At 38.7% G+C, this 11,563-nt stretch overlaps 1 protein-coding gene across 1 annotated transcript; it reads right to left on the bottom strand.

The window, feature by feature from the left end:
- Positions 1–305: 305 nt before the first annotated feature.
- On the bottom strand, positions 306–2,539 carry si:ch1073-126c3.2 (uncharacterized). The gene is made up of 6 exons (XM_024008379.2): positions 2,429–2,539; positions 2,107–2,204; positions 1,817–1,931; positions 1,507–1,619; positions 944–1,058; positions 306–729 (listed from the first exon to the last, which is right to left on the bottom strand). Exons 1-6 carry the CDS (start codon positions 2,478–2,480, stop codon positions 560–562), a joined length of 663 nt encoding a protein of 220 aa, XP_023864147.1. The 5' UTR covers positions 2,481–2,539; the 3' UTR covers positions 306–559.
- Between the last annotated feature and the right edge of the window lie 9,024 nt (positions 2,540–11,563).

The following is an 11,563-nucleotide window of genomic DNA, read 5'->3' as shown; positions in this document are numbered from 1 at the left end:
ATTTTAGAATGCTTATTATATATCCTTTGAGATTATAGTAGTCTGATCATTTAACAACTGCGTTTTGTATTTGAATTTGAAGGACATCAAATAAGAAATATGCAACCTGCATGAAGAACGTTTGGTGTCTACCGCTTCAGAGCTAGTAGGATCTTAAACCTCATATGTCGTTCAAGTTGACAGAGATACGATTTATTTTACTCTGCTACGATAATCCTTGCACTCTTACGAGCTGCTAAAACTCTCAACATTAATAAGGAGAATAATGAAGACGATTGATATCTTTGTGCTCAGCAGAACAGAAGTATGGAAGAAATGGTTTAATGTCAAATGTGCTTATTTTTCTTTTMTCATCGTCACTTTCTTTTTCTGACTTGTGGATTGTCTTTGTAATACATGTCATGTTTCTGTAGCAACATTACTTTGTGTGACGATATTTATATTAATAACCAGCACTTCAGGTTTAGGTGTCACACAGATTGGGTGGGTTTGTTGCAAACTGTACACATTCATTTCCACTTATAGCTTTCCCTTCTAGTCTCACTCCTCTCTGTTATGGTTATCCACAGACGAGACAGGAGTATTCTGTTTTTCCCTCYATGTCCTTCAGCTCATTTTTGAACTGCTCAATGAGCTGAGCCTCAAGATCATTGTCACTCTTGGTAGTCAGGCAGTCCTGGTTCTTGGGAAAGTAGGCTGTTTTAGCTCCTGCAATAGATCTCGAGGATTCTGCATTTAAAAAGGGACACACATTCTTACCACTTTTGAACAGCATTGACTTTGGAAAATGTCATCAATATTTRAATATGACTTAATACTTTACAACAGAATGAGAGGATGTTTTAGTTACAGTATTACATATTACAGCTCTACAAGCTGTCCACCATGGCCTTTCTGTGGAGGTACAGAGAGACTTTACAGATGATTTACAGAGGGGACTTACTGTTGCAAACGGCCAGCTTGTTCCCTCCAATGTAATGGGTTGTCCATTTGAATCTGGTGTCTGCACTGCATTCCTCATACAGACGACTGTTCCTCAAGAACGCAAAGTCATAGCCCTGTGTAGTGAATACATTACTATTAATGAGGCAAATATGGCAAATAATTAATAATTTGCTAGAATGCTAGCAGATACCAATAGACTTCCAGCCATTGTGCTAGCCCTAGTTATCATTGGCTCGTAAAACCAACTCTAACTTCCTTCAAACTGGACACAGAGACATACAAATTGTATCCACGATTTCATCTGACTCTGGGGAAGTAGATAAAGGGCCTCGTTGCCAAAATCCTGAAGTATCCCTTTAAGGACCAAACATTTATTTATTTATTTTACTTTCCCCCATTTTTCTGTAGAAATTCTTTTTTTGTTGTTGCAGAAACTGTTTGTGTTTCATATAAAGGAATAGCCTATTGTAGAATACTGCATATTTAATCTTTGTGCCACCATACAGTGTGATTATAAGAGGCTTTTAGCTCATAGGCCTGTGATGTTGCAGGAAAGAGTACCTCATTGCACATGGGTTTACAGTAACGCCTCTTGTTGATGGTGACACACACAAGTCCTCCTTTACTCTGGGCTACTGCAGCTGGACACTGTTTGGGCTCAACGTCCTGGCAAACTATACAAGGAAAACACACAGAAACACAATAATTACTTAGGTAATACATTTAGAAAGAAAAAAGTAAAGCCAATGTAATTATGGGTTACACTAAAAGAGACCCTTTGCTCTGCCATAGCTTCTTTGGGGCCAATAAAGTATTTGTCAGCAACAAACTCTTATTGTACACAGATCTGTGTTTTGCTCAGGACTCTTACCTGTTTTTTGATGTTTCTGTAGAATGACTGTCAGTGTTTGTAGGGAGTTAATCACAACAGCAGTCTGGTCATCGCTCCACTCGCTAGTAATGTTTTCAGCACATCGTGTTGCCTCCTGTTGACAGATAGTGGAAAGAGATGTCATACATCTGTTTGAAATCCAAGTACCAAAACATGTCAACTTCAAGTTAGATTTACCAAGAGCAACTAATCAGCATTGCATTATTGGTAAAAGTTGACCACAGATTAAACAGTTTTTAGACTAAATTCAGTGATGAAGTTATCCATACTGCAAGCTGAGTAGAGAGCTGTTTAAACATCAAGGTGGTTGAGGAGCAGCTATTGTTCCCAACATCTTCCTCCTGAGCAACAGCATATGAGAGGACAGCTGGCAGACACAAAAAACATTCCGAATTACACAACAGTCTCAACCTTGTCTCTGCCAATGCATAGTTGTTCTGCTGATTGAAGAATTAGTGCCATGATGTGACAGGTTGATACTCGGCATGTAGGCCTACTGTGTTTAAATACATTGTTACCATAAACTCAAACACATATAATGAATATGAAGGCTCAATTAAGTTTCTACCCCATCATGGCTTGCCTTCTTACCTGTCAGTGAGCAAAAGCAAAGTAGAGCTCTTCTTGTTGTAGTTTGTGTCATGTTGTCAATGTTGTTTCTTCCCTCAGTCTAAGTTGTAACCACCGTTGGTGTATTTAACCACTGACTGGAATTTGGGGAGGGTACAAAGTTTGTTGCTACTGACCAGTTTCCCAGTCATGGGCCAGACTGTGGACTTTCGGGAATTCACAGATTTCGCAATTGTTCAGAAATGTTGTACAATTCAGCAAATTTCTTCATTTCTCAGAGATGACATTGCTTGTTCTGGATTATGTTTTTGTCAGCATTATATTAACAGGCCATGAGTTATATTCAATTTACACTGTACATGTTTGAGTGAATTCCTTAACTGAGCTGATGGGGGCACTGTTACTGCATGTTTTTTTTCTTCACATTGTCAACGGTTCACTTTACATTTGTTGATGTAGGCAGTTGTTATTTTAAAGTTATGATAATGCTTCATTCTTTTCAGAAAATACATTCACCCTCTAGTTATTTTGTTTCAGTTGAGTGAATGTTGCTGTAAGATTTCAAAGACCCATTTGTGTCCCTGTCTGCACATGGATCTGTGAGATCACTCAGTGATGCATAATGTGACCATCCTACACAGTGGCCAAAGGGACTGGTTGAGTCAAAAAGCATGACTGACTGACTAATAAGTATGGGTGGCATTCATTATATATGGAGATGAACAGGGAAACATTCATGATGCATGGAGATGATCAGGGAAACATTCAATAGGCATGGAGATGATCAGGGAAACATTCATTATGCATGGATATGATCAGTGAAACATTCATTACACATTGAGATGATCAGGGAAACATTCATTGTGTATGGAGATGATCAGGGAAACATTCATTATTTAGAGTTTTGGAAATAAAATTGAGCTCATTAAGACAGAAAGTAGGTTTTGTTGGATTTAATCAAAAATCGAAGTAATTCAAATGTATTTTTTTTCCATTATTTAACTATGCAAGTCAGTAAAGAACAAATTCTTATTTTCAATGACGGCCTAGGAACAGTGGGTTAACTACCTTGTTCAAGGGCAGAACGACAGATTTGTACCTTGTCAGCTCAAGGATTTGATCTTACAACCTTTAGGTTACTAGTCCAATGCTCTAACCACTTCTACGCTGCCGCCCCCATACAATTTACAAGCTTTCATTTTGTCACACAAGCTGTCAACTTTTGACATCATTGACTATTTGATGGTATATTTACTGCATTTACTGGCAACGCAATACATTCATATTTTTTTTCGTGGCATACTTTTGTTGTCTTMWAAATTGCAATCAGWATAGTGTATACCACATTTATGACAAAAAACGCAACAATAAACTGTAAATCACTGCAGACAGTGAATGTAGCACACATATAATTATAATTCAAATGATAAGTTTGCCCCTTTCTATGAATAGATGCAGGCTGAATAGACATCAGAAAATGGTAATTGTCATAAAAATCTGATCATCCATTGCACACACTGATATTCTCCTGTGACCGGTGTCAGTACTGTGATGAATGGTTGGAGAAAACAGGGTCCCTTTTTTCTGTTGAACCTTTTTCAAATATCAATGACATTCTCCCAGGATTCTACCACTCCTTCATCGTCATTCTATTAAATGACCGAAGTGTCAGAAAAGGCAGCTCAGTTGTCAAATGACTCACATGGATTAATTCTAGTTTCCGAGAATGAGATAATTGATATTCAAGCTGCTGACACCTATGGTGGAGATTATGCGTTGTCTGGACTAGCGCCTCAAGGGAAAGTTCAAACACGGCAACACATTATTCAATATTATAAAACAAATTGTTTGGATCATGGATGCTGATTGGTTGATATTTAGGGAGTTGTGTCATAATGTCTCCCTTGGGAAAAAGTGTCTTCACATTATTTTTACATGCTACTTTTTGGTTTACAACAATTGGGGGTTGTATAAACCTACCTGTCTGCCTTTACAACCTGTGCAACAGTGTATCATTTTACAAATATAATCTCTCCCGTGCCAGCAAAGAAGAGGAAAACATTGGCTGTCACCAACCAATGCCAGGACCATGGACAGTTCTTCCACTCGTGTGCCATCCAGGCAGGTCACCCATGATAAAAGTCAGTTTTCGACATCCATCCATGTCTGAGGACATCGGGAGATGAACTGTAAACCGGCTACTAGGGGCAACAGTGTGTGCTAATACCTTCAAGTAGGTTTCAGTTTTTCTATGTCATTGGGGACGGCGGATGATTGAATGCATATGCCTCTGATTTTAAAGGTTGAAATCTAATAATGGTTGTTTTTAAATTTTTGTTTTAAGCCATCCCAAACCTTAACCCTTAACTTAACCATTCGGAGTTAATGCCTAACCTTAAGAATTTGGAGTTAATGCCTAAACTTAACCTTAAACACTTTGAAATTTGACGTTTGATGAACATCGTTGAACYTCTAATTCTGACGGTTGGTTAGCTATGACTCGCCAAACATAGTTGTTGCCTATGTAGGCTTTTTGGATATTTATTCACTTCATTTATTAAAGTTCTTGTTTCTCATCATCATTGAATCTCTAACTACAGGTCAATGTTTTGAATAGGATAGCAACGCCAAATGAATTGAACGATTAGAACTAACGACTGGGTCTAAACAGTAGAAAATAATTACAAAGACCAGCCCGCCTGTGTAGCAACTTCAGACTGCAAAAACACATTTTCTTGTTAAAATAATGTTTTGAATGAAAACATTTAATTAATATTTGTATAAATATGTTGAAAACCATTTCATAAAAGCAATAATGCCATCGAACCTGGGAAAGATCTTGTGACAACTCCCTCAAAGGGCAGTATCCTGGCGCTTGGCTTCGCCTTGGGCCTCAGAGCAGCCCTTGTCGGGAGTTGTCACACGATAAATCCCGGGTTCGAGGGGATTATTGCTTAAATAATTAATAATCCTGTTAATTGCTAATTTGTTTTGTTTTAAGATTGATTACTTCCACACAGTTAAAAGTCACAGTGTTCTGTTTCATACCCAAAAGATACAGTACATAAATATCTATTGTCTATCATGTCCGGAAAATCGATTACCCTTTAATAAAAGCCTCTCTGTATGTGTCTGGAAGGAGGAGTGGGGYAAATTGTCTGACCATGCTTTTGAGAGAGTTTTCTCAGAGATCTTTTCAAATGCAACTTTGAGGCTTTGAATGATTAGGTATCTAAGGCCCAGCAGGGTAGTTACTCTGAGCTTTGCGCAGTTGTTTTGTGTTCTGTTTTGACAAATTAAGATCACAGAATCCACTTAACCTTATGAGTCCCACTGTCACGCCGACGTGATTTAGGACTTCTAACCCCTTTGAAACAGACTTATAGGTTGCACCATTGGATTTGCCGATGTCTTCTGCGTCCGTTGGTACCAACCYTAGTGTCTATAATACTATAACTATATAAGGGCTGGACATAAATGAAAGTCAGATAAATAAACAACTGATTTTTGCTGGGGTCTCAGGACTGATTGGGTTAAGGTGAAGGGAAAACAACACATTTTAAGAAGAGCCTTGACTTCAGCTTTCTCTCAGAAAACACTCCGCAGATACAGGCAGACACCAGTATGCAGAAGATTAGTAAACACCTAGGAAACATGCACTTAGAAATGTACAAGCACTCAAATCCACATGCCGAGGAAACATCAATTTATTTCTCAAATATGTATAAGATGTAAATCAGAATAAAACATTTTCCCCTGCTAGTCTCTAGAGTCATGTGCTTGCTGTTGCTAACCAGATACATATTACAGTTCTGGGAGCAAAGAAAGAAAGCACAGACAAAAGGAAAGATCTCTATTATTCAGTGTGAATCAGTGTTCCTAGAACACTGGCAGGCACAGCTATTCATCGAGGCCAGACTGACAGGTGTCTTCTGCCATAGCTGTTCACATTGAACCCACATCGATTGTCTGCATATCAACTACTTACTGTGGAGAATTGACATTACACAGAGTATGTCATTGCCAATAAAAAAAATGGGGGATGAGTTCATTGTTTTCTCCAGCAGAAATTGAATGGCATAATATAGCTAGTGTGGCTGCCATAATTCAAGCTTAGTACAGACATTTCATTGCACAGTATGTCTTCACATCATGTGTGTTTTTGCGTGGCAAGACATTGTCTTTCATGCAATATGTTCCAGATGAGTAGTTTGTGGATTGACCCAAAGTGTTGTCTGGCCTTTTTTACCTGGTCTTGGGGATCGCCAAGCATCTACAGGCTCAGGATCATGGTACTTCTATCATCTCAGTGCAATATGAGGATTTAATTGGCTAATAGCCATGAGAATATTGATGCTAATGAGGGACGAAGTAGGTTTATATAGCTACTGTGGCTCGAGGCTACCACTAGTCCACTAGTCCTAAAAGTTGGCTTTAGTAGTATTTATTTTAGCTGAAAGGAAAACATACAAAGTTAACGCCAGTTGCAGTTCAAGTTGATGTTGAAGATTTCAAATCACTGTACATTACAGTGTGTGTATTTTGTAACAGTATTTTTATTGGGATTTCACAATTTTCACCCATATTAAGACATACAACAACAGAGACAAAGCAAAAAAACAGCACTCACTTACACATACCTGAGTGTATATATATATACATACACATACATACATACGCATACATACACATACAGAGGGGAGAAGAAGTATTTGATACACTGCTGATTTTGCAGGTTTTCCTACTTACAAAGCATGTAGAGGTCTGTAATTTTTATCATAGGTACACTTCAACTATAAGAGACGGAATCTAAAACAAAAATCCAGAAAATCACATTGTATGATTTTTAAGTAATGATTTTTGCGTTTTATTGCATGACAATAGTATTTGATACATCAGAAAAGCAGAACTTAATTTTGACAGGTTTGCACACACTGCAGCAGGATTTTGGCCCACTCCTCCATACAGACCTTCTCCAGATCCTTCAGGTTTCGGGGGTCGCTGGGCAATACGGACTTTCGGTCCCTCCAAAGATTTTCTATTGGGTTCAGGTCTGGAGACTGGCTAGGCCACTCCAGGACCTTGAGATGTTCTTACGGACCACTCCTTAGTTGCCCTGGCTGTGTGTTTCGGGTCGTTGTCATGCTGAAGACCCAGCCACGACCCATCTTCAATGCTCTTACTGAGGGAAGGAGGTTGTTGGCAAGATCCCGCGATACATGGCCCCTCCATCCCCTCAATACGGTGCAGTCGTCCTGTCCCCTTTGCAGAAAAGCATCCCCAAAGAATGATGTTTCCACCTCCATGCTTCACGGTTGGGATGTGTTTCTTGGGGTTGTACTCATCTTCTTTCCTCCAACCACGGCGAGTGGAGTTTAGACACAAAAGCTCTATTTTCAGACCACATGACTTCTCCATTCCTCCTCTGGATCATCCAGATGGTCATTGGCAAACTTCAGACGGGCCTGGACATGCGTGGCTTGAGCAGGGGGACCTTGCGTGCGCTGCAGGATTTTAATCCATGACGGCGTAGTGTGTTACTAATGGTTTTCTTTGAGACTGTGGTCCCAGCTCTCTTCAGGTCATTGACCAGGTCCTGCCGTGTAGTTCTGGGCTGATCCCTCACATTCCTCATGATCATTGATGCCCCACGAGGTGAGATCTTGCATGGAGCCCAGACCGAGGGTGATTGACCGTCATCTTGAACTTCTTCCATTTTCTAATAATTGTGCCAACAGTTGTTGCCTTCTCACCAAGCTGCTTGGCTATTGTCCTGTAGCCCATCCCAGCCTTGTACAGGTCTACAATTTATCCCTGATGTCCTTACACAGCTCTCTGGTCTTGGCCATTGTGGAGAGGTTGGAGTCTGTTTGATTGAGTGTGTGGACAGGTTGTCTTTTATACAGGTAAGAGTTAAACAGGTGCAGTTAATACAGGTAATGAGTGGAGAACAGGAGGGCTTCTTAAAGAAAAACTAACAGGTCTGTGAGAGCCGGAATTCTTACTGGTTGGTAGGTGATCAAATACTTATGTCATGCAATAAAATGCAATTAATTACTTAAAAATCATACAATGTGATTTTCTGGATTTTTGTTTTAGATTCCGTCTCTCACAGTTGAAGTGTACCTATGATAAAAATGACAGACCTCTACATGCTTTGTAATAGGAAACCTGCAAAATCGCCAGTGTATCAAATACTTGTTCTCCCACTGTAATTCAAAATGTCATTTATTGGCGCGTTTCATCCAGAAAAATACAGCTTCCAACTTGCGCAACGTCACTACAATACAGTGGGGCAAAAAAGTATTTAGTCAGCCACCAATTGTGCAAGTTCTCCCACTTAAAAAGATGAGAGAGGCCTGTAATTTTCATCATAGGTACACTTCAACTATGACAGACAAAATGAGGAAAAAAAAATCCAGAAAATCACACTGTAGGATTTTTAATGAATGTATTTGCAAATTATGGTGGAAAATAAGTATTAAGTTAGAAATCTGAAATCGGGCACTCTGTTCCAGGGTCAGTTTATTAATTTGCATGTAATCTAAGAGTCGACATGCACTGCATACGATTTCCCCTAGATGTCAGTAAGCAGTGAGAATTGGAATGGTGTTGCTAGGCAGATCTGAGGCCATATAAGGGTCTTGGAACGTGGGGTGCACTCTTTTCAACGTTCGTCATGGCAAGCAGACGCTCAGGATGGCATTCTGAAAAGCTCTCGTTATAGGCCTTAGATATATCCGGCTCTGATTTTATTCGATATAGGTGTTAAAGACATCATAATGTAGTTATTTTTAAACCGAGTTATATCAGTTTATATCAGTATATTGCGATTTTCGGATATTTCTTTGTGCTGCGTTATGAAGAGTTGGGCACGTCTGGGCCACATAGCTAATGTTTGCTGCTAATTCCTAAGTTGAAGACGTCAATCTACAACCGAGCAACGATGATTCTGGACAAAGGACCACTTGCACAAGATTCTGATGGAAGCTCATCAAAAAGTAAAAAACTATTTATGATGTTAATTCGTTGTTCTGTTGAAAAATGTAAAACTACTATTCCGCCATTAATTTCGGTGCGGTCTCGCTTTAACGCACGCTGTATGTCGTAGTAACGTTAATTTTAACACAGCGGTTGCATTAAGAACTAATGTATCTTTCATTTGCTGTCCAACCTGTATGTTTTAGTCAAGTTTATGATTAGTTATTGATTAGATTAGGTGCCTCTCCCAAGATTTCTCCGACATTTTGTGGCAGCTTGGCTACTATTCTCATTGTATACCACGATTTGTGCCGCTAAATATGCACATTTTCGAACAAACAATATATGTATTGTGTAATATGATGTTATAGGACTGTCATCTGATGAAGTTTTGAGAAGGTTATGGAAAAATGTAATATTTTTTGCTGGTTTATTCGCTATCGCTAACGTGCATGAATCAATGCTGCTGTGTGGTTGGCTATTTGTAGTAGCTAATATAATGCTATATTGTGTTTTCGCTGTAAAACACTTAAAGAATCTGAAATATTGGCTGGATTCACAAGATCTTTGTCTTTCATTTGCTGTACGCTGTGTATTTTTCATAAATGTTTTATGATGAGTATTTAGGTAATTCACGTTGCTCTCTGTAGTTATTCTAGTTGCTTTGGTGAGAGTTGTGATGGTGGCTGCAATGTAAAACTATGATTTATACCTGAAATATGCACATTTTTCGAACAAAACATATGCTATACAATAAATATGTTATCAGACTGTCATCTGATGAAGTTGTTTCTTGGTTAGTGACTATTTATATCTTTATTTGGTCGAATTTGTGATAGCTACCTATGCAGGAAAAAAATGGTTGGAAAAAAAAAGTTGTGTCTTTTGCTATGGTGGTTAGCTAATAGAAATACATATTGTGTCTTCCCTGTAAAACATTTTAAAAATCAGAAATGATGGCTGGATTCACAAGATGTGTATCTTTCATTTGGTGTCTTGGACTTGTGATTTCATGAACATTTTATTATATGATATCCCTGTGGCTTTAGGCTAGGCTATGCTAGTCAGCTTTTTTGATGGGGGGGATCCCGGATCCGGGTTTGTGACTCGTTAGAGGTTTTTAAGGTCTCTTCAATATTAGAATCCAACTCAGAATCATGAGAGAAGATGAAGCAGCTTAAGTGATCCACWGTGACAAGTAGAGCATAAATAAACATCAGAGGTTGTCTTCTTTATGCTCAGAAAGACACATATTTGTTTTTAGATCTTTTACTTAATGTAGGGTTAGGTCATGAGAAGGTCCACACTATTTCTTACTGTGTTTATGTACAATTATTTAAAGAAAAAAACCCTACACATCCAATATAGCATTTTCTTTATTTAGACATGAGGTCACTTCATGTTRACATCAGCATTTACAWTAAACATGTATGATACCACAATACATAAATAAGCTCTGCACTACATACCCATATATTTAGACAAAATCAACATCTAACACGATAAAGTTTATTAGGTACACAACCCCGTTCACGAAAATTGATCGCTCTTACAGACAGTGAGTAACGTGGCTGTGGCTTGCTACAGTTGAAGTCAGACGTTTACATACACTTAGGTTGGAGTTATTAAAACTTGTTTTTCAACCACTCCACAAATTTCTTGTGAACAAATTATAGTTTTGGCAAGTCGGTTAGGACATCTACTTTGTGCATGACACAAGTCATTTTTCCAACAATTGTTAACAGACAGATTATTTCACTCATAATTCACTGTATCACAATTACAGTGGGTCAGAAGTTTACATTCACTAAGTTGACTGTGGCTTTAAACAGCTTGGAAAATTCAAGAAAATTATGTCATGGCTTTAGTAGCTTCTGATAGCCTAATTGACATAATTTTAGTCAATTTGAGGTTTACCTGTGGATGTATTTCAAGGTCTACCTTCAAACTCAGTGCCTCTTTGCTTGACATCATGGGAAAATCAAAATAAATCAGCCACGACCTCAGAAAAACAATTGTAGACCTCCACAAGTCTGGTTCATCCTTGGGATCAATTTCCAAATGCCTGAAGGTACCACGTTCATCTGTACAAACAATAGTGCGCAAGTATAAACACAATGGTACCACACAACCGTCATACCGCTCAGGAAGGAGACGCGTTCTGTCTCCTAGAGA

Source organism: Salvelinus sp. IW2-2015, linkage group LG18 (genome assembly GCF_002910315.2).
Source record: "Salvelinus sp. IW2-2015 linkage group LG18, ASM291031v2, whole genome shotgun sequence".
Classification (NCBI taxonomy): Eukaryota; Metazoa; Chordata; class Actinopteri; order Salmoniformes; family Salmonidae; genus Salvelinus; species Salvelinus sp. IW2-2015.
Note: the sequence above shows the minus strand (reverse complement) of the source record. Positions and strands in the feature narration are given on the sequence as shown.